General features: G+C 42.7%; 1 protein-coding gene across 1 annotated transcript; it reads right to left on the reverse strand.

Annotated features, from left to right (window-relative positions):
- Positions 1 to 1623: 1623 nt before the first annotated feature.
- On the reverse strand, positions 1624 to 22401 carry LOC132583088 (vomeronasal type-2 receptor 26-like). Its single transcript, XM_060254753.1, has 7 exons — positions 22224 to 22401; positions 18693 to 18762; positions 10938 to 11226; positions 8849 to 9658; positions 6113 to 6340; positions 5218 to 5344; positions 1624 to 2540 (listed from the first exon to the last, which is right to left on the reverse strand). The coding sequence occupies exons 1-7, from the start codon at positions 22399 to 22401 to the stop codon at positions 1624 to 1626; spliced, it is 2619 nt and encodes an 872-aa protein (XP_060110736.1).
- Between the last annotated feature and the right edge of the window lie 1997 nt (positions 22402 to 24398).

Below are 24398 nucleotides of genomic sequence, written 5' to 3' on the forward strand. Positions count from 1 at the left end.
CACTGCAGAAGGTGACTGAAGTGAGATAACAATTAGCAGGGATTTATCATGGTGTGAATTGACTTCACTGTGGATTGTAATTTGTATTTTCTTTGCATATTTCTACAATAATTGTAGTCGCACGCTTAAGTAATGAATACACAGTTGATGTATTTAAAATTTTTAAATTATTATTTAGCATCTTGTTAAAGCATGGAGATATATAATCTCTCCTAATCTGGGGAGGATAGCAGATGGAAGAGTGAAAGGAACATGAGCTGTAAGGCAGGCAGGGCACTGTCAACATCTTCCTTGCAGCGTATGCATGAAGCCTGAGTAAATGATTGGCTGAACTGACCAGACAGTGCTGTGTGTGCTTGGAGGCATAGGACCAATGGATTCTAGACCTGACTCAGCCTTCTATGAGCTTCAGTACTGCCCATCATCTGGGAAACACCCAGTCCTATTCTATCTCACCTTGTGGGGTAATTAGGAGGATAAAATAGAGGAGGCAGAATCATGTTCCTTGTGAAAGAGTCGAGTGGATACACAATGCTGCACCCCAACCTGATCACATCAATCTGAGTGACATCATCACATCCCTCCCCTACCAGAACACCCCCAAATCTCCCACCAGGGAGAAGATGGGACCTGGCCCTAGTGTCAGGTGATATAGCCAAGAAACCAGTCATCAGAACTCTTAGACAGCTTTGGAGAGATAGTGGTAATGTTTAAGTGTTGCCATACAGGTACTAAACACAAAGTGCTTCCGTATACTGAGTCAGACCAGTAGTCTATCAAAGGTAGTACTGTCTAATCTGACCAGTCACAGCTCTTGAAGATCTCCAGCCAACCTGAAGAGCTCTACATCAACTGTTGCCTGATCCATTTAACTGATCCTGAGGCTTTCTTCATGCAAAGCAGTTGCATATCCACTGAGCTACGGCCCTATGTGGTATGCAAGAAACAGAACACTTATGTCCTTGGTGCTGAGGTGCTCAACAGAACTGTTTCAGCCTTCATGCTGATTGACTGGGGGTGGTGGAGTTACAATTGATGATCAAACTCTTTTGGCACACTTCGTTTTGCAAGCAAGGACTAGAAAGAAGAAACAAAGAATACAAAGACTAGCTATTAATAAACTAAATTTAACCCATAACCATATATGTTCTAATTTCCCCCTTTGTTTATTAATTAAATTATCTATACACTTTTTATGGCCTCAACCAGAATTAGAAGTAATGTTACATATGAAAAATGAAGTAAAAATGTATTCTGAAATACTTTCTTGCCCTTACAAAACACATAATCTGTTCACCCCCCCGTCTTCATTTTGGAGCATGGGGAAGGTTAAAAAAGATGTATGAGAGATGGCTTTAAACATAAGTACACACAGAACAGATCTATATTCAATGTGTTTAGTTGGGATGATGATAAATAACAACGTTTAAATTTAACCGCTGAGCATCTTAAATAATATTTATTTATTTAGGCAATTTATATTCCACCGTTTCCAAAGAATGAGTTCAGGATGGATAACAACATAAGAGAGAGCAATTTAAAATGTACATCTAAATTCAAACCAGTATAAACAACACATTTTGATAAATTATAGATAAGTTATATAATAAGAGCCGTTACATTTCAAAAATCTCCTTTCTGCTTTGCACTCTTTACTAGTTGCTCCTTGCAGTTCAGTTCAGGCTTCCAAACAATGATATACAGTTTATGGGGAAAGATGCAACCCAACAATCCAGCACTGGATGCTAAGATAGAGAAGATCTCCACGGCTACCATATATTTCCCCTTGGTGCTGAGATAAGTTGGAATAAAAGTCAGCCACACACAACAAAACACCAACATGCTGAAGGTAATAAACTTGGTCTCATTAAAGGTGTCAGGCAACTTCCTAGCAATGAAAGCCACTACAAAACTCACTAAGGCCAGAAATCCCATGTATGCCAGAACACAGGAAAACAGGATGGCTGAGCCTTCATTGCATTCCATTATGATTTCTTCTTCCAGAGAGTTCATGTCAACATCTGGAAATGGAGGGTCAATGGAAAGCCATACTATGCAAATACTTGCTTGACCAAAAGAGCAGCAGACAACAATAGAGCTTGCAAATCCTTTCCCCAGCCATTTCTTCATCCTAGATCCTGGCTTAGTAGCCACAAAAGCCAGAACCACTGTGATGGTTTTGGCTAAAACAGAAGAAACAGCCACCGAGAAGATGATGCCAAAAGCAGTTTGGCGTAAAAGGCAAATCATGAGCTGAGGCTGACCAATGAAGAGCAAGGAACAGAGGAAGCAAAGCAGAAGGGAGATAAGCAGAGTGTACGTGAGCTTCCAGTTGTTGGCTTTGATGATGGGAGTATTCCTATGCTTGATGAAGATAGCTAACACCACTGCTGTGGTTCCAGAGAGGGAGAGGGCCAAAAGAGCCAAGCATATACCCAAAGGTTCTTCATAAGACAAGAAGCTTACCACCTTGAAAAAGCACTGATTTTTATCATCACTTGGGTACTGGCCTTCTGGACACTGGAAACAATCATCTGCATCTTTTAAAAAAAAGTCAAATAGTATTTCAGCCTCTCACAAAACGCAGGAATTTCAAGTCAACTGAAAATTTTCAGGGTTTTTTTTATAATGGTTTGAAATATTAATGTACAGTAGTAGTACAATACTATATTATACACATACTATACACATCCAAGATGGTCAGTTATCTGCATCTTTTTTTAACCCCCCCCCCCCCGAGATGAGTAGTATTTCAGCTTCCTTCATTACAGAACCCTGACTTGGATAGCCAAGGCAAGCCTGATCTTGTCAGATCTCAGAAGTTAAGCAGGTTAGACTCTAGAAAACAGTTGGATGGGATTCCTTCTTGGAGTTTCAGAGAGGTGATTAAAGAGTTGGAACACATTCCCTATGAAGAAAGGTTAAAGTGCTTCAGGCTCTTTAGCTTGGAGAAACGTTGACTGAGGGGTGACATGATAGAAGTTTACAAGAATATGCATGGGCTAGAGAATGCAGAGAAATAAGTACTTTTCTCCCTTTCTCACAATATGAGAACTCATGGACATTAAATAAAATTGCTGAACATTGGGTTAGAACGGATAAAAGGGTGATTAACACATGGAATTCACTGCCAGAGGAGGTAGTGGTGACTGCAAACATAGACAGATTCAAGAAGGGATTGGATAAACATATAGAGCAGAGGTCCATCCATAACTATTAGCCACAGTGTATTGTTGGAATTCTCCATCTGGGGTATTGATGCTCTATATTCTTGGTACTTGAGGGGAGGCACAGTGGGAGTTCTCCTAGTGTCCTGGCCCTACTGATGGACCTCCTGATGACACCTGGTGGTTTTTTTTTTTTGCTAATGTGTGACAGAGAGTGTTGGACTGGATGGGCCATTGGCCTGATCCAACATGGCTTCTCTTATGTTCTTATGAATATCCTCCATGCCCCCAAGTAGAGGTCAGTCATCAGAGGTCTTCCAGGTACATGCATACAAACACATACACATACACACACACACACACAAGCACACAATCCTTTTATACAGCAGAGATATTTCAATGTAATTTTTCACTCATTAAGGCAAGTTGTACTTACTGCTGCCTCGGTACTCCCAAGGATTGAAAGGTCATTGCTGGCCACTAGGAGGGGATGAAGGGGTGGCCTTGCTACCTACAGGTGTATGAACTCCTGTAGATTTGGGGCTGGCATTTGGGCAGGAACAGGGACCTCAGTGGGGTAGAATGTCATAGAGTGCACCCTCCAAAGCAGCAATTTTCTCCAGGGGAACAAATCTTTGCAGTAAGGAGATGAGCTGAAATTCCAGGGGATCCCCAACCCCACCCAAAGGTTAGCATATCTAAGCCCCCGTTTCTTCTAAACGTCAGAACATGGGCTCAGGGGAAAATGCTGATAGTTTTTCGCTAGGGAAATGAAAATTCAGAAGGGTAAGCTCTGCAGCAGATGCATTGAAAACTACATATTATGCCAATTTCACAGTTTCAGTGAGAACAGAAATAATTATGGCATTGGGATCGAACCTGATGAGGTTTAGATGTGTCACTATATGTCTGATGCCTCAAGAACTGCTTGGAAGACTTGTCTGAGATATTTCTTCTGGACTTCATCTGTAGCTGCCATAGGCAAGTTCAATACATTCCAAAAAGCAAGCTATTGCTTTGAAGTCAAGTTGTGTTGAGCTTGGCTTGCAAGAGGCATTCTTATACATCAGCTCTGGCCATAGCCTGGCTACAACTCTGGCCAATAGTGTCTCTTTTATTAAACACATCAGGGCTGTCAACTTTCAACTGTCCTGTGGCAACTATAACAAGGAGGCTTTGAAGACAAGTAAGAAGCAGAGGTGGTTAGCCATTGCTGTCCTCTGCAGAAACTAATCTCCTTTATTCCGCTGCCCCAACCGTTTGCTTGGGTGGCTTGGTGAGTTAAAGAGTTGCCCTTGTGGGTGGCTCTTCAGGCCCTGTTAGCCTGGCTTGCCAAGGACTTACAGTGTTTTCTCAGAACAAAGGTGACCCCTGAATTATATCTCTCTGTGTAAACTGCTGACAGGTTGCAACTGAACTATGGTGCTTGTGAGGCAAGTGCTAAAGCAGTTGCGATTGAAAAGTGACTTTTCAAGCCAAGTGCTTAAGCAGTGGTGGTTTGCCATTGCCTTCCTCTGCAGAGTCATTCTTGGTGTTCTCCTTTCCAAGTTTAACTTCCGAGATTGGGCTCTACTATACCATTCCACCTCCCCTGACTGAACTCGCCCTGTGAAAAGAACTATTGGGATTGGATAAAGAAGCTATACTAATTAAGCCATAAAATACATCCGCATAAAATTCAAATAACCTATGCAACTGTACACAGTGGAAGATGTTTTTGTTTAAATTGTTTTTGTTTTACTGGCACTTTATGGGTCAGCAGCTGCTTCTACACTACTGCTCACCCTTTTCTGAAATGATTCCTCCAGAGCCCAAGCATTATGGTATGGCATTGCCTACCTTTTTGGTTTGGCTTTGGATACCAACTGAAATCTCTATGTTCTCTAATGCACACAAACACTGGGAATTGCTCAGTTGTACTGTGCCTTCAGTTTAAGTTGTTTTTGTTTTACTGGCACTTTATGGGTCCGCAGCTGCTTCTACACTACTGCTCACCCTCTTCTGAAATGATTCCTCCAGAGCCCAAGCATTATGGTATGACATTGCCTACCTTTTTGGTTTGAAATCTTCCCCTTTGGACATGGATCACACTCATAGCAACAAAATGGTCGCCCCTCTATACTTTTCTTGCTGTAACCTGGAAGGCAGTTCTCATTACACAGAGCAATGGGTACAGTCTGTCCATGAAAAGGGAGACAAAACATGAATTCTGTTTTCCTTGTTTATTCATGGTCTTGTAATCAACAGGTTGTTGTCCTGAATTGATGGGAGCTCTCTCCAGGAGACAGCCCTGTGCCTTATGTCCAGATTGTTCTTAATCCTTTTTTTGGATCTTCGGGATTCTCATTCTCATTTCTTGTATGCCACTATTGTTTCTTTCCCCTCCCCCCTTTTAGATGTGTTTTGCTGCCCCTAGAGGTCAATTCAATATTGCATAATTGTTTGTCAGGTGTATCTCTTCCAGGTTTAAACTACAGGGCTTTATGCCAGACATACATGATAGAACATCAAACCTAGCCACTAGATGGGACAAACCACTTGGAGAAAAGAACTCCCACCCCAAAGCAGTAGGGACATGCAAGCAACAAGAATGAGAATGTGGAAGGGCCTTTGTGATGATCAATATCTAGTGAACTCTCCCAAACTGACTACAATTTCACCGCTAACTCAGCCACAGCTCCTGCTAGAATTCCACTCCTGACTCTACTTAACCAATCTCTTCCAACCTCATGATGGAATCTTGGTACTGAACCTAGTCAGTCAGATCCCAACTGCAGCCTTTTGCATCTTGGAAAATGTTCTTCAGACCATGGACTTTCTACAGGGACCATCAGAAGACCTTCGAGTTTTTAAGTGGAATTTACCAAACAGGAGCTAAAGAATGAACAAATGATTAATAGTTCCCCATTTCACTGTAGCTTCTAGACCTAACACTTAAGTCCTACCTGATTAAATCTGCTGTGCCACATAATGATTCTCTCATTAATGGAAAACTCCTTGCCCTGTGGAGCTTGGGGATCCATTTCCCCAACTTTTACTCTTAAGAAGGATCTGTTTGGGAAGGTGATCCAGTTGATAATATCAAATCTACCTACTAATTCGCCATTCTCATTGAAAGATATTGTGTCCCCAGCACTGTTGTTGAATGAAATGCTCCTCAGAAAACTGTAAATCTAGAATGGAAGAAATTAAGGCAGATTATATACAGATTATATACAAGGTTGGCTCAGCCTTCCATCCTTCCAAGGTTGGTAAAATGGCTACCCAGCTTGCTGGGGGTAAAGTGTAGATGACTGGGAAAAGCAAACCAATCCATAAAAAGTCTGCCAGAAAACGTCATGATGCAACATCACCCCAGAGTCGGAAATGACTGGTGCTTGCACAGGCGACTATCTTTACATTTTATATACAGGGAGTGGATACATAAATAGGGTTGTGAGCTTCCAGGTGGGAAAGGAAAGAAAGGAGGGAGGGAAAAACTGAACCTCAAGCTTTCTAAAATCAAGAACAAAAAATGCTAGTTACACACCAAGTAAAGGGCCAAGTACTAAAACCGGTATGTATAACCTAAGTAATATCAAAAATAGGTGTATTTTTTTGTCAAAGGTTTAAAAATACTTAGGGGCCCAACTGTAGCCTCATTGTAAAAATACAATGTACACAATTTGGAACGAAAGTGAACAGATCCATTTTGGCCCAAATAGGCCTTCCTCAGTGGTCAAACATGTCTGTACATCAAGGCTCTTGATACAAAAGTAAAACAGTTTACAAGTGGATGTAGGATCAAAAAAGGAGTTTTATAATAACGATCAATTTACACAAGGCACCAGAATGTTTCTGAGACCTCCTAGAGTCTAGCCTTGTGCCATAGTTAAATGCATATGTGCTGATTAATGTTGCTATTGTATGCCTTTGGATACTAGTCCAGAAAATGCAGGTGCAAACAACTGACCAGAGTCCATGTACCATTCATAACTCTGACTATGCATTTGGCTATGGCACAAGGCTAGACTCCAGCTTGGTTCTAGATTCCGGGTGAGGCCTGGAGGCCTCCCCAAGTTACAATGGATCAAATAAATAAGTTCCCCTGGAGACAATGGCTGCTTTTGAATAGTGGACTTTATGGAAATATGCCCCACTGAGGTTCCTCACCAAGCCCCACTCTCCTTAGGTTCTCCCTCCAAATCTCAAGGAAGTTCCCTAACCAGAGTTCACAACCCTATGCATAGGAAAACAGGAGGTGGCCAACTCTGTCCTCCTTCATGCCTTCCATCTTGTTGGAGATGTGACAGCATGGCAGCAGTTTTACAAATGTGCAGGACGTACTGAGTGAATTTTAACTCTAGGGGAAGCTGTAAGGAATACATTGTACTTGTCAGAGCCTGCTGAATGCTTTTCTTTCTTTCTCACTGCCTCTTGTTGCATTTCCTCCCTATCTGTATGTTAGTGCTGATACTCTGCATGTCTCTTTGTTGTTGGAGGGCTTTTAAAGTTAGCTCAGGTTTCTTTAGGAATCCTAGGCTGTGATCACACATGCTAAATAATGCAGTTTCAATCCATTTTCAGTGCACTCTCAAATTGGATTTTGCCAGTCCACACAGTAAAATCCAGTTGGAAAGTGCACTGAAAATGGATTGAAACAGCATAATTTAGCATTTGTGCCCTAGAATTGTAACCCCCCCCCCCCCAAACCCCTCTCTTGAAAGCAACTCTGTGTGAGAGGGAATGAATGGTTTCCTCAACTCTGCTAATACTCTGGAGCTGAGGATATCCTCCCCCCAGCTTCCAGCTTCTACTGTAGGGGTAGTTCCCCAACCCTGTACTAGGGATCCTAGTGCTGTTTTCCACCTTGTTGAATTAAGCCTCTGTAGTATGGAGGAGCAGTGTTAAACCATCTCAGTGGTGGAGGTCTGAGGGCTTGCTGTTCAAGGAGATTGTAGAAGTATTACTCAAATGTGTTCCTTGATAGCAGCTGCTATCACTCAGTCACTCAGTCTGCACTAGACTGCAAATATGCTGGATCAGAAGTTTGTGTGATTTCTGTAAGGGTAGACTGAATGAGTGTGTTGCTAACAGTACACTCTTGTGTAGTTATTCCAACCTAAACCCAATGGATGGGTTTAGACTATGGTAGGATGGTATGAGCCTATTTTGAGCCAACACATGCATACAGATGCAAGTGGACATGAGAGCATCTAGCTCATGAGTTTCTATGAAAGAGTGAGAGAAAAGGTATCAAGCGGGAAGAGATCAAATGATCTTTTGGGCTCTGAGTTTTCACCCAAAAGAAAAGAGTGGGGTGTCCTTAATTACGTAAAAACATTATTGTTATATACAGTGCATACCATCACTATGCAAACAATCCCAGTAAAAGTGCACACAATCCCAGTAAAAGTGTAACGATCTCTGCATACCTAGACAACACAAAACATGCAGACGATCGTAGTGAAATATAACAGTCTCTGAATGAGTAAAGTGTAACAATTTCTGAATATTCTGATAACAAATTAATGGAAGCAATAGTGTTAGTACACACATTGGAGACTGTGTCTTCATGTTATTAGTCACATCTTTTCTTTTCTTTTAAAAGAATAACTATTTTGGATGTGGGGTGTACCCATCGTACTTTTTAAATTACTTTCTTCTATGTGGCCATGTTGCTCCTAAATGTTTCTACCTACCGTTCCCAAGTGCTTGGTTCTGGATGACTGCATGGCATGGAATGCATGTGCAACAGCATAGACAGCATTATAGATACTGTAGCTGTGGCCCGTCATGCTCATTTCAAAAAATGGACTCGGAAGGCTCTCCAGCTTTTCTCCCCCTGTGCAGCTTTTCTTGGTCTCCTCACTCCTCTCAATATCTGAAAAGGAGCAGTCAAAAGCCTGTTCCCAGAAGATTCTGATGAAACTATCTGTCTTGGAGTAGGGTTTTATGTTTTGAAGGAAACTGTGGAACCCTTGGAGCTCATTGGAATGAATGGCAAAGGATAAAGCACCATGGAAGACTTGTACATCCAGTACCCTGTGAACTGTTTCCAATGAGAAACCCCATTGGGCAGTCATCACCCACACCTTGCAAATGGATGGCAAAGCATTCAGTTCAGCAGCTGCTAACACCCAGTGCACTGTTTCCATGGTAAGAGTATCTGCATTTATAACAAATATATTCACATCTGTGTGGCTTAAGATGTTGGAGTCATCCACAAAGTGTTGCATCATACGGAGTGTATCTGAAAACTCACTTTGGATTACGAGTTTTACAGTGAAAGCAGGACAGATGCAATTTTGGGAAAACAGTTCTGTCAAAGTCTGCCCAAACTTTTCACCTTGATCATCACCCAATACGATGAGGCCAACCCACTTCCAATGGAAATGCAGAAGAAGCTGAACAATCCCAGAGTACTGATGTGCTTCATTGGGGACCATCTGGTACACAGATGAGAGATGAATTTCATCATTCACTGCTGAAGCAAATAAGTTATAGCTGACCTAAGGAAGAATAAAGGAATTGTTACCCATAAAGTGATGGTGGCATACGTTCAGAATAGTCAAATGTGTACTTAGGTAAAAATGAGTACAGTACACCTTAAAGACCAATAAGGGTTATTTCATCAAGAGCTCTCTTCTTCCCATAAGACACAGTGTGAAACGCAGGCTATAAATGAACTAAGTAAATAAATATAAACTAACATGACTACCCATCTGGAGTTATCATGGCTGAGTTAGAATTCTTTATCTGTAAGATCTGTGCCCTAGCTGTTGTCCAAGAAGCTGGTTAAAAAGGTTCTTCCCTCCTCTTTAAGCATCGCAAAACACCCATGAATATGGACTACTTGTGACAAAGTGAACAGTCTAGTGTTGCCCATTTTGGTTCCAAATCAAAAGAAGTCAGTCACACACTTTTAGACTAACTTGCCGGATAGAATTTTTGTGAGGGTAAAATAGAGGAGAAGAAAACAATCCAAGCTTCTTTGGGACCCCCTTGGGAAGGAAGAAAGGTGGGGTCTAAATGAAGTAAATATATCTTCATATTATAATGTGAAATATATGAAACAGTTACTCAGAGTTTTGCCCTCCACATGAAACTGTTATATCCTCTGTATGGAAAATAGCACCAAATTGTTTTAATCGAACATTTAATTTAAATGTTTTTATTGTTCTATTATGCATTGTGAGCCGCCCTAAGCCTGCTTCAGTGGGGAAGGAGCTATATAAATCAAATAAACATAAACATCATGTATCATGTGTCATAAATCTATCCATGTTAGTCTTGTTCGATAGAAACAAGCACACTAGATGATTCGTGTGGCACATTAAAGTCTAAGCAGATGAACCATGACAAAATATTTCATGGTCTGATGCCCCCATTGTCAAAGGCCTTAAAATTTCCTTAGAGGTCCGATACATTTGCTGACCCATTGAAAAAAAACTGTGAGAGAAACATATATGATGTTATGTTCTATGCAAATAATGATATTCTATCAAATGTAGATTTCTTTTGAATATAAATCTTTGTCCATTTTCATAACAGAAAAAATGGTATACAATATCCCAGACAGCATGTCTTGTTTCTATTTCCTTTAAGCTTTACAGTTCTCATTCTTTCCTTCTGTTTCCATTAATCACCCCCCCCCCCTTTCGATATAACTCTCTTACCCATGAACAAACTGAATGCATTCATTTAAATTTCTATTTGCTCTCATTTCAAATCTGCACCTATTGTCTTGCTTTCCCCCCACATGCTTCACTCCCAGAATTCTCTTCTGACCTGGGGAATCTTGTAGATGCCTAAGATGGTGGCCATGTAGAGAGTAGTTTCAGATTCAAGGCCTCCTATAACTGCTATCAGAGTCTTACTGCCACATTTGAAGTTTAGGAGAGTCCAATTCTGACTGAAGACAAGGTTCAGGGTGTTCTGATAAGTCATCCTTGCATTGAAGTGGCTTTCATATAAGTGGAGCCCCAAAGTGTGGTTGGGTAAGATGCTGGGGTTTTCATTGATCTCTTTCACAGCAAACACCAAGGACAGAATATGCTGGTAGTTCTTTAACACTATCCTAAAACAAGATTTAAAAAAGCAGACGGTAAACATTCTACTTTCATTCACTCCTTCCTACCTTCATGAACTCCTTCTTCTTGCTGTCAAATGATGCTGAACAGTCAGTACATATTATCTTGTAATGAAAGTGCTTAGTGGATTAATATCCCCCACCATTTGATGGCAACCTTGGACAATATATACTTTGTGAAGTAATTCACCAATATTTGTCCATTCATTCCTTCAATAATGAAATGAGAACACACTCCACTTAATCAGTTCCCTGCTACAAAATCTTGTCAAAATTAATACTTTGGAATCTAGAAACTGTATTTCAAACAAATTTCAGGAAGGTACTTCTGTGAAGGATTTATTCCAAGACCCTGACTAAGTTCTAAGACAGTAAAATGACTTCCTTACGTATGTTCATCAATTGGCACAGCCTGGGGGATCTCATTAAAAGGAACAGAGCCATAAGAATTGGAGAAGATGTGAGAGGTGATTGCACCAATGAGAAGGTCCCCTGTTTGATATAACTGTTGTTGGACATGGATGGGGTTGTTCATTCTGCATATTGCAGGGTGTCGTTTGGCTCCTGTTTGAAATAGCAGGAGTGGAATCAGAAGTAGCAACAAGACAGATGATTCTGCCATCTTGATAGAAAAAATATGAGACTATGGACATAGATTCCCTTGTTTATCATTTTTATCAAATTCTGAATTATTCCGTATCAGTTTCAGTTCCGTTCCTCTATTGTCCTGTGTGGACCCAGCTATTTTACTTGAACTCTCAGTGGCACTGGGAGTATTTTATCTATAAACTTCATTTTGGTGTTGACTGTGCTTGTGGCCTCGGAAGAGTCTTGTGGGCACTGAGAACACTGAGAATGAACACCTGTGCCCAGGGATAATTGCAAAGTCCCCAAAGGATGGCACCAGGAGCACTGAAGAAAACATGGTTGTTCTGTCTTACCAATATGCTGATTTTTTTTTTTTCAGGCACTGTGATTCAGAATACCTAAACAAGAATTCAATCTGCCCCCCCCCTCCGCCAGTGCTTCTAGGGGTATAAGCTTGGGGGGAAAACATTTTAATTCCATATCATACATTCTGAAAAGGCAAAACTGTCATTTTCATTAAATGGTAGGAATGTGTTTACCATATTGGAAAGTCATGTTGGACTAGATCTCTGCCCAGTATCTCCTCTGGGGGAAAATTGCAAGTAATGGAAACTTTTCTGGAATAGCTGCTTCCAAAACCATCAAATGGCCCCAAGATTTCAGTAAATTAATTCTCCCTGTCCTTTCTCTACTAATGACCCCCCATGTTTCAAAAGAATTGGACAAAGAGATCCAGTTTTGCAGCCCCCTGAAAAAGGTGTTTCTAGCCATCTTTTATCTTCATTATTACCAATGGCTGGAGCCAAGGGCATGTATTACAGACACAATTGTGATTTTGTTGCCTGTGAACAATTAAATTGTACAAGCTTATCATGATTGCTGTATCCTTTTCCCACTTTTGTAATTGAAGTTTCTTCAAATAATAATAACTTTCCCAGTGGGGGTAGAGGGAGGAATACTTCTTTTCTGAGATTGCCCTGTCCGGAAAAGTCAGAAAATTTGTCTGTGCTGATGGATGGCTGATACCAGCTCCCTGGGCTCAAATCTGCCAGAATGTGGTCCCTCCAATCAAGAAGTGTTAGACACATCAAAGAGATGCCATGTTTTCCCTTTAAGTTGTAAACAACCCTCTCAATCGAGTGAAGTGTATCTTCCCCATATTCTGTCAGTCTCTGGGATGCCAGCTCAGGATTCCATCTCCATAAGTCACAGAAACTCTTGCCCATTGCCTTTAATTCACAATGCTCCAATACCATTGGCAAGCCAGATGATATATCAGCTATATCTGCTGATGGACAGCCAACCTGAAACCACCACAGATGTTCTAGTTAGGGCCTTGGAAGCCATAGCTGGCTAGTTGAGGCAGAGTGGACTGAGATTAAATTTATCTAAGACTGAGGTCCTATGCCTGAGCCAAGGAGAAATGGAACTGGGGATCCAGCACACCAGCACTGATTAATACTGACGGTGGAGGACTTGGGTAGGTATGATCTTGGATGCTTCCCTTTCAATGGAGGCCCAAGTCATGAATGTTGCCAGATTAGCTTTTTATCATCTTTGGCTGATGAGGCAACTGGTTCCCTCTTATGCCCCCTTGTCACAGCAATCCATGCAATGGTCATATCCAGACTGACTTTCTGTAGGGCGATCATTGAGACTGACCTGGAAGGTTCAACTGGTTCACAATGCAGCTGTGCAGGTCCTCACTGGGATTCCTGTACATGCAGATTTACAACCAGTGCACTGCCAGCTGCATTGGCTTCCAGTTGAGAACTGGATCAAGTTCAGGGTTATATTATCCTTCAAAGACCTTTATGGTCTGGGACCAACATATATGCGACAGTGTATCTTTGCCTAAATCCCCCAAAGAGCCTTGCACTTATCAGACCAACAGTTCTGACAATTTGCAGTCCCATCTCTTTTCAGCTCTGGCATGATGGAACACCCACCCACATGAGATCAGCATTCTGCAGGATTTGTTCAAATTCTTCAGGGCCTGTAAAACTGAAATGTCCCACCACACTTTTGATTGAGGTGGCAGATGTCAAATTATACAGCACCCCCACACCCCATCTCTACCTTCTTGCCCAGCCTGCATGTATTAATTTATGCTGATATTAGTGAGAACTCGGTCACTCCCCTGAAATTGGAATATATGAACATAAATTCAGTGGAAACTCTGAGATGTTCTAAATCAGGGTCCCCAACCCCCAGACTGTGGACCAATACTGGTCTGTGGCCTGTTAGCAACCGAGCCATCACTCCCCGTCCTCCGCCCCCCCCCCCGCTTGCTGCTACTCCCATTTGCCCTTCACAGTGCCACAAACATATGCCGCACTCTGTTGCCCCCTGCACAATTAGGCTCTGCTCCCTGCGCGATCCCTCCCTTCCCCTGCACCATGCTGTGTTCTGCCCCCCCTCCCCCCCACGTGTCAGCCCTACCTGCTTTGGCAGGGCCCAGACTGATTCGAAGTTGTTTGAAGAGCAGACTGGAGGAGTTTCGCCCCCTCCCTGACTTCTGGAAGTAAGGGAGGGGAGAAGCCTCCTTCAGCGTGCTATTCATATAACATAGAATCAGTCCTGGTCCTGTGGAAGCAGCCTGAGTCTTGTTGTGGCACCCCTCTGATCACACCGGGGGGGGGGGGGGATGAGGCTAGACTCTACCACTTGGCAGGGCCTGAGCTAATTCTAAGTTATTTTAGAAGATAAAGATATTGGATTTATATCCCGCCCTCCACTCCGAAGAGTCTCAGAGCAGCTTACAATCTCCTTTACCTTCCTCCCCCACAACAGACACCCTGTGAGGTGGGTGGGGCTGGAGAGGGCTCTCACAGCAGCTGCCCTTTCAAGGACAACCTCTGCCAGAGCTATGGCTGACCCAAGGCCATGCTAGCAGGTGCAAGTGGAGGAGTGGGGAATCAAACCCGGTTCTCCCAGATAAGAGTCCGCACACTTAACCACTACGCCAAACTGGCTTTTAATAGCACGCTGAAGGAGGCTTTTCCCTCCACTCATTTCCAGAAGTAGGGGAGGATGCAAAACTCATCTAAGCACCTGCACTACCTCAAGAATAATTTACATTTTAAGATGTCCACATTCCAGGCATTATGCTGGTTCAAGTATGCGCAATTTGAGAGCACATTTTTTGGAACATAAGGGTCGCATACGTCAGGGAATATTGGATGCTCCCATTGTCCAGCACTGTACTGAATTTGGACACTCATGTGATGAGATACAGTGTGCAGTGGTGTATGCTTATAAAGAGCATCAATATAATATAGAGAATGTTTCTAAAATCCTACAAAAAATCTTGCAAAAGGAACCTTTTTTATTCATAAATTCCAGACCATGTCCCACCGGGATCTGAATGCCTCACTGGATTTGTCTGTATTTGTTTAAAAATGGCATAAAAATATATGTGTGTATATCAGTTTAAGTATAATTGGATACAGCTGTATGAAAGTATGTATGCTACTTGAGAATCAGTTGTGTTTGAGAACCGTTCGTGCATGCAGCAAAGTAACATTGTATTAGGGTTTGTAGAATCTTTCGAGATCAAGTGCCGTGTTCTACTGGAGAAAGTTTTCCTTCTAGACGTTTCGTTCTCAGCTGCGGAGAACATCCTCAGTGGCGTTGCAGCCGGAGCAGGCACTCAGACCAACTCCCCACTCAATGCACAGCAGCCAAGAAAGTCTGAGTGCCTGCTCCGGCTGCAACGCCACTGAGGATGTTCTCCGCAGCTGAGAACAAAACGTCTGGAAGGAAAACTTTCTCCAGTAGAACACGGCACTTGATCCCGAAAGATTCTACAAACCCTAATGATGTTACCAGCTGTGAAAACCTGAAATCTTTGATAACATTGTATTGTAATAGAACAAAATAGGAGATGGTTGCACCTTTAAGACCAACTTAGTTTTATTCAGAATGTAAGCTTTCGTGTGCATGCACACTTCTTCAGATGAAAAATGAGGTACAGTAAGCAGAGCCACATATAGCTGGTGGGGTTTGGAATGCCAAGTGGTACAAAGTTAAAAACCAATAGCAGAATAGTAAAATTAACAAATTCAGAAAACCTTTGATCTGGGTTGCATTAGCATAATTGTATATTGTATATAGCGTATTGTAATGTGTGAGCAAATGCCTTTAGCATGGGGTAGGCACTGATTGGTTTGTGTCAGAGAAATATTTGTTATGCTTTGTTATGTTTTGTATGGTAAATGATTATTTTATTTATGTTAACGTTCCAAAGCTAAAAGAAAGTGGCCAGTGGAAGGTGAACGAAACACAGAACTGAACCTAGGACCCATAGGAGGAATCATATATAAGCATGGTACTGTCTACATCTTTCAAGCAAAGGAGAACTGAGTGGACTGTAAAGTATTACCTTACAAGAGTGATATGAAATAACATTCTGATTTTGAAAGTACTACCTTACAAGAGTGGTGTGAAATAACTTTTTGATTTTTCTATGGACATTTAGTGAATTTTGGTTTGTGATGATAACAATATAATTGCATCATTATGAAAGAAATTGCTTAAGCTTTTATTTGCAACATAAAAACGCAGTGGTTTATTTCTAGTGTTTGCTAATCCCCAGGTGGAAACTGCAGTGTACTGATTAGCAAACACTTGAAATAAACCACTGCTTTTTTATGTTGCAAATAAAAAAGGTTCACTGGCATCTCAAATGAAAGGGCTCTTCAGATAGCTGGTGATGTGGGAGAACTCTATGTGAGGCCTGGAGAGGAGATTCTAAGCAGAGAATATGAAATGGATTTTGATAGACCGAACGTCTCACTCAGTATAAGGAAGTATCATGGGCTGCATTTCAGGGTCAATAAAATGGAGCTCAATGCAGACAAGATGGAAATCTTGTCAAGTAGGGTTTAAGGAGTTATTTTCTTTTAGATAGGGTTGTGTTCCCTCTAAAGGAGCAAATTTGCAAATTGGAGCTATGTTTAAGATTCCTTCTTATTGATGGTTTCTGGTCGGTTCTGTGATGGTGCAGTAGAATAGCAGGATTCAAGTTCAGTAGCCTCAAAATATTGTTGGTCTTCATGCTGCTACTGAATTCAAATCTTACCTTTTTTTACAGATGGACCTTCAACCTCTGGCATTTGGGCAAAAACTCTATGGTAGAAGTCATTTTCACCATAAGGATTTTGCTCAAATACAAAGAAAATCTTCATGTCACTGATGATGTGATGATGTCACCATGTTGCCAGGGCACAGGTGTAGGCCTGTTTTTTTCTGCCTGTAAGCCTCCTGCTAGTCAGCTGATTGGCTGCAGAGGGAGGGGCTGTGGATCAGAGTCTAGCAACCCTACCTCTGAGAGTCAGGGAATACAGCCCAGAAACCACTCATTTGGACTCTGCTATGGGGAGATTGTGGTAATGTAAGATTCTAATTTTGCCAAGATACAGGAATAGAACACAAAATGCTGCCTTATACTAAATCAGACCAGTAGTCTATCAATGGTAGTATAGCTCTCCAAGTTCTCCAGTCAAGGTCTTCCACATCAGCTACTGTCAGATCCATTTAACTGATCCCAAGGCCTTCTTCAAGGAAAGCAGTTGTCTATTCACTGAGCGATGAACCCATGTGGTATGCAGGAAGTACAACATTTATGGCCCAAGTGGCCAGGTGTTCTACAAAACCATTTTGGCCTTCACGGTGATTGACTGTGTGGGGGTTTAGAATTGATGAGCAAATTCTCTTGGCACACTTTGTTGTGTGAACCAGAGTGTGTAAACACTTGTTGTATGAACCAGAGTGGTGAACATTTTGTTGTGAGAACCAGAGTGGAGTTGCCAGTCTAGTTTAGGGCTAGTCTGGTGTTGCCTTCAGCATAGCCTGAAGAAGAACTAAAAGACTTTATGATGCTGATTAGCTGTTAATAAACTGAACTTCATGCCTTGTGTCTTTTTTCATTTATTTATAAATTAAAATATTTATACTATTTTTTATATACTTCTTCATTTTATAGCATGGGGGCAAGGTTAAAAATGTATGATAGGGCTTCAAAAGTCGTTTAAGGCAAACGTACACATGGCAGAACTATTTTTAATACATTCAGGTGGGATGAGTCTGAACACTTTGAATACGAGCAGATAACTGAGTTTAAATGTATAAGCGATACATTTAATAATAATAATGAAAATTCTAACATTTCAGATATCTCATTTTTGCTTTTTACATTTTACTAGCTGCTCTTTGCAGTTCAGTTCAGGCTTCCAAACAATGATATATAGTTTTGGGGGAAAGATGCAACCTAACAATCCAGCACTGGATGCCAAGATAGAGAAGATCTCCACAGCTACCGTATATTTTCCTTTGGTGCTGAGATAAGTTGGAATAAAAGTCAGCCACACACAACAAAACACCAGCATGCTGAAGGTAATAAACTTGGCTTCATTAAAGGTATCGGGCAATTTCCTAGCCCAGAAAGCCACCATGAAACTGACAAAAGCCAGAAATCCCATGTATGCCAGAACACAGGAAAACAGAATGGTTGACCCTTCATTGCATTCCACTATGATTTCTTCTTCCAGAGAGTTCATGTCAACATCTGAGAATGGAGGGTCGATACAAAGCCATACTGTGCAAATAATTGCTTGAGTAATGGAGCAGCAGAAAACAACAGAGTTTGCAAATCCTTTCCCCAGCCATTTCTCATCCTTGATCCTGGTTTAGTAGCCATGAAAGCCAGAACCACGGTGATAGTTTTGGCCAATACAGAAGAAACGGCCACCGAGAAGACAATACTAAAAGCAGTTTGGCGTAAAAGGCAGATCATGAGCTGAGGCCGACCAATGAAGAGCAGGGAACAGAGAAAGCAGAGCAGAAGGGAGATGAGCAAGGTGTACGTGAGCTTCCCATTGTTGGCTTTGACAATGGGGGTATCCCTGTGCTTGATGAAGATGGCAAACACCATTGCTGTGGTTCCAGAGAAGGAGAGGGCTAAAAAAGCCAAGCTGATTCCCAAGGGTTCTTCATAAGACAAGAAGTTTGCTATCTTGAGAAGGCATTGATTTTTATCATCACTTGGGTATTGATCTTTTGGGCACTGAAAACAGTCATCTGCATCTTAAAAAACAGAGGCAATATAGTATTTCAGCCTCTCGCGCAGACAAGTCTGCCAAAAGTTTCAGAGCGTTTTTAAACAAACAACTGGAACTGAACCAAGGATTTGAAATATTGTGCATTAATCGTATGTAGTCAATACTATTCATATACAAAAAATAACAAATGGTGAGTTCTTCTAGGGCCTGTGGAAACATTTACCACTAAGAATTACGATTATTTATGTACTGAATAGAATACAATTTGTCCCCCAGCGGACAATGGGTCTAAACAATGCAAGCATCTTTCTTGACTGAGAGACTATTGAACTTTAGAGAGATCCAAGGAGGCAGCCATGTTGGTCTGAAGCAATTGAACAAAGCAGGAGTCAAGTTGCACACTTCTTCAGATGAGGAATGAGGTACAGAAGAGCTACATATAGGTACAGAATGAGGTACAGAAGAGCTACATATAGCTGGCGGCCACCCGGCCCTCTAAATGTCACGATTTGGGTGCTAGAGATACTTAGTGAATGATTGGGCTGAAATACTGTACCTGATCCCCTCATCAGAAGAAGTGTGCTTTTAGCACATGAGAGCTTACATTCTGAATAAAACTTGGTTGGTCTTAAAGGTGAGACTTGACTCCTGCTTTGTTCTATTGGACTTTAGGTCAGAAATAGGAGGAAAGAGCATTCCTTTTATGGACCCCTCAGCATATTTGTTATTTTTTTAATATTTAAAAACACACTGTCCCTAACAAAAGATGATGACTATATTAAGAGCCTTTCAAAACCACAAGAACGGAGCCAGGGTGGTGCAGTAGTTAGAATCTCTATTTTGCGACTGAGGGTTTCTGGATGACCTTGGGCCAATCACTCCCAGCCTAACCTAACTCACAGGGTTCCCTCGGATCTTTTTGGATGAGCAGGAGAGTCAGCGATAACGGGCCCTGCCAAAAGTTCTGGATTCAAATATTACAAATACCAAATTTCAGTACCATAAAACGTTACTACGCTGGTATTGGTCTCCATCCAGATGAAACAAAATTGATCCCACCATTGACCCTCTCTGCAAAATGTCTTGTGGCAAAAAAAGCTGATTTTATCCACAATTGGGTGGCGATGCAGATATATTTAGGCATTTTGGCAGCAGGTAAACAAATAAGCAAAATTCCTCACACAACCTTAGTATTGGGACCTGATTTTTTTTTTTACTTCATAATTGGCAAGACCAAAGGTTAAGCTGCAGTACATCAGAATTAACTCATATTTTAATAGCCACAGCACTGCTAGTCATAGCCTCACACTGAGTAGATAAACATGCACCCACATTAGAAGTCTGATATCAAAGGCTGTTGGAAATGCGCATATTATGTAAAATCGCTTATAATTCATACAACATATTTTATGACCAATATGAAAGACATGTAGTGTCTGTTTGGTACCCTTTATTCACTTTTTCTTTCTGAATCTGACATCATTCCACAGAATCAATATTACAGAAAGTTTATTTTTGAGAGTCCAGTGCTTATGTATATCAGGCAATCAATTGTTAAACATTGGCTAATTTTATGTAAAATTCAATGATGGTCTGACTCTGAAGGATTGCATTAGATTAGTTATAGCAATGTATCTAATTATGTTTCCACTGGCTTTCCGGTATTTTCAAATGTAATACTGTTCAAACTATTAATAAAGCAAGTATTTGTAAAAAACCTCTCCTTAGGTTATGCTGATATTTTACTCCATAGAGCGTTAATCAAAAGTGGCATTATATTTACAACAAACGAAAGAAAGAACTGGAGACAATTAGCTGCACAATGAAGAAGCTTTTCAAAGGCGTTTTGTAAAGTTGCAGAGAAGACTTTATGTGCTCCGGTGTATTTATTCAAGCTCCCCGCAAATTATACTGAATGCCAGTTTGGTGTCATGGTTAAGTGTGCAGACCCTTATCTGGGAGAACTGGGTTTGATTCCCCACGCCTCCACTTACAGCTGCTGGAATGGCCTTGGGTCACTCATAGCTCTGGCAGAGTTGTCCTTGAAAGGGCAGCTTTTGTGAGCGCTCTCTCACAGGGGCGTAGCTAGGGCTTTGGGGCCCTGGGGCCCAAGATTTATGTGGGCCCCCCTATGTGGGTGCACACGCCGCCAGAAACAGGATATGATGTCACTTCCGGTGATGTCACTTCCGCAAGATGGCCACCACTTGCGAGGGAGCCCTGCTGGAAACAGGAAGTGATGTAACTTCCCTTTTTTGTTTCCTCTTCTGGGCACCACTGAGCCCCTTATGTCCCTCCTGTGACATAATGAAATAGCCTACACACAGAAAACAAGAACTAGGCATCACTTTTTTGTGTCGCTGCTTTCTTTTGCAAATATAAAAGAAGAATTGGAGGTCGGATAGCCCACAATTTTCTCAGCATTGGAAACCACCTTGCTCCAGTTTGGAGAGCCAGTTTGGTGTAGTGGTTAAGTGTGCAGACTCTTATCTGGGAGAACCGGGTTGGATTCCCCATTCCTCCACTTGCAGCTGCTGGAATGGCCTTGGGTCAGCCATAGCCCTGGCAGAGGTTGTCCTTGAAAGGGCAGCTGCTGTGAGAGCCCTCTCCAGCCCCACCCACCTCACAGGGTGCCTGTTGTGGGGGAGGAAGGTAAAGGAGATTGTGAGCCGCTCTGAGACTCTTCGGAGTGGAGGGCGGGATATAAATCCAATATCTTCATCTTCTTCATCTTCTTCCAGTGGGAAGCAGATGTTGGAGAGCCGGAAAAAAGGAACCGCCTCTGCCTCTCCTTTTCTCCTCCTACCCAGAACCGTACAAATGCCCGAGAGCAACACAAGACACAAGGCGGGCAGGCAAATAAATGGGAGGAGGGAGAAGTGGAAAGAAAGCAACTTTAACTTTAGACGCATTCTCCGAGCCACCAACTGGCTTGGAGAAGTGATTGAAAGAGAGCAATGCCTTCTCCAAGCGGGCCAACAAGGCAGTGGGAGCTTCAAGAGCCACCCAAGACATGTCAAAGAGCCACCCCCGGCTTAGAGGAAACGCTGCCAGTAACCCAGACACTGAAATCGGATTCACTGCGGCGTCGGATCCGATGAAGGGCTCTGAGCAAGTTGGGGGCTTGGATCCCAGGAACTCTCACTGGGAAGCGCCAGTGGCGCCCCCGGCTCAGAAGCGCCCGCCGCGCCACGCGTCTCCCTCCTCCTAAACTCGAACTTCTGGCTTCCCCTCCCGGGAAAGTTGGCAAGCGGCGCCGCAGGGCTCCTCCCCAGCGCCCGGCTCGGGACCCCCCCGCCCTTTGGGGCTGCGTGTCGCGGTGGGGGAATACGGTACCTGCGCCGGCCGCCCAGGGCTCGCCCGCTCCATGTGCTCCTGCCGCTGCTGCCGCCGCGGCTCCTCCCCGGCCGAGGAGCGTGAAGGCGGCGGCAGGAGGCAGCTGGGCTCTGGGTCCCTCCCCTCCCCGCCACTCCGCTTCCTTGCTCCAGTGCAGCATCGTCGCTCCGGCGGGCATCTCGGGCCGGCGCCCGGGGCGCGCTGCTTTTGGCGCTCGCCGGGGGGGGAGCAAGAGAATGGAGGCGGGCTGGGCCGGGAGGCGGTCGGATGGCGGCGGCGGGGACGCCAGCAATGTGAGTGGCGGCGGCGGGGACGCCAGGCAGCCGGCTTCTGAGGGGCCCCTTGGCATTGCCAAGGGGCCCCCCAGAACCCCCAGACCTGGGGCGACCTGCCCCCCCGCCCCCTCCCTACGCCACTGCTCTCTCAGTCCCACCCATCTCACGGGGTGTCAGTTGTGGGGAAGATAAAGGAGATTGTGAACTGCTCTGAAGCTCTGAGATTTAGAGTGGAGGGTGGGATATAAATCCAATATCATCATCATCACCATCATCCTAAAATACCAGTTTCTATTCTTATTTCTTCAGTTATTTCTCATTTCAGTATGCTACTTACCTTCTTTTTCTGACATCCTGCCTTTGGGGCACTGAACACAATCATAACAGCAAAATTTTTCTCCCTCCCGTTTTTGCTTACTGGAACCAGGATGGCAGATTTCTGTACACTGAGAGACGGGGGGCACCTTGGGAGTGGGGGAGATGAACACAGCTATGAGAAAAGGTATGGGACATTGTCTTCACAAGTACACTTCAAAGGAATGACTGCATTGAATAATAGTAATCCCTGTGGTTTCACATAAAAAAAACCCTAAAAGGAGAGAGAAATACTGATTCACAACAACTTAATACAATTCCCAAGATATTAAAATTAGTGCATTGGACCAGACTGCTACCCCCAACACACACCCCCCCCTTGTTTGAAACACTCACTCTCCTGGATTTCCATCCCTGATAGGGCCTTAATAAGCTAGAATTCCAATATGTGCAATCAACAGCAGACTCACAAGCAGATTGCCAGGTTCTGGTTAGGGTTGCTGCAAATTTCTCCGCACAAACATTCAATCATTGAATTTAGCTGCATTCACAGGTGGCAATCACATGGGAGCTGATCACTCAGTCTGTTCCCATCTTAAACTCTCCCCTCTCTCCCCTTCCCTCCTTAAACAAGATCTTTTCTTCCTTCTCTTCCCCTCCAGATCTGGAACCGATCTGGTTATTTTAAATAGGACATTGAGGCATGAAGATATTGCAACTCTGTTCTTGAAACTGTTGAGTATAAACTGCCGCTGTATTTTTGTAGGTATATCAGTTAGAATTTCTTTTGAAGGTACTCTTGCATTTTGAGTTACAGTTCATCAGGGCTTTTTTTTGTAGTAGTAACTCCTTTGCATCCTAGGCCACACACCCCTGATGTAGCCAATCATCCTGGAGCTTACAGTAGGCCCTGTACTAACAGCCCTGTACTAACAGCCCTGTAAGCTCTTGGAGGATTGGCTATACCAGGGGTATGTGGCCTAAGATGCGAAAAAGTCCTGCTACAAAAAAGCCCTGCAGTTCATCACTTACACTTATGAAATACTCCTTAAGCCAGCTGGTTCAAGTGGCTCTCTGTCTTTCTGAGAGTAGAATCAAGTCCAGCCATGCCTGTTAATACAATGACTGAAAGATCTCTTTAGCCATAGTCTGGGGCCTGCACATGTATGTACTTTTGTGGGTACAAATGCAAACCCTGACAAAGTAACCAGAAGGGGTCCTCACAAGTAACAGTCTTACCATACAGCTATGTATTATGGGACTCCAACCACTGGAAACAATCACTACATTTTTCACTATTGTGAGATGTCCGCACTTACATAACAGTTTGCGGCCTTGGAACAACAAAACGAACATACAAACAAAACCCCCAAAATTCAAACTTCATGGTACCATTGGAGAGAATTATTTCCCTCCTTAAATAATTATTAAAGATAGATTATAGATACAGATATTTGAAGACAAATTCCAAAAATAAAAAAGCAAATGTATGGAAGCTGAACTGTGGAATCTGAGATGGGAGTATAATTGCTAATGCCAGGTTGGGAAATCCCTGGAGATTTGGAGGGTAGAATCTGCAGAAGGT

This window comes from Heteronotia binoei, chromosome 15 (assembly GCF_032191835.1).
Source record: "Heteronotia binoei isolate CCM8104 ecotype False Entrance Well chromosome 15, APGP_CSIRO_Hbin_v1, whole genome shotgun sequence".
Taxonomy (NCBI): Eukaryota; Metazoa; Chordata; class Lepidosauria; order Squamata; family Gekkonidae; genus Heteronotia; species Heteronotia binoei.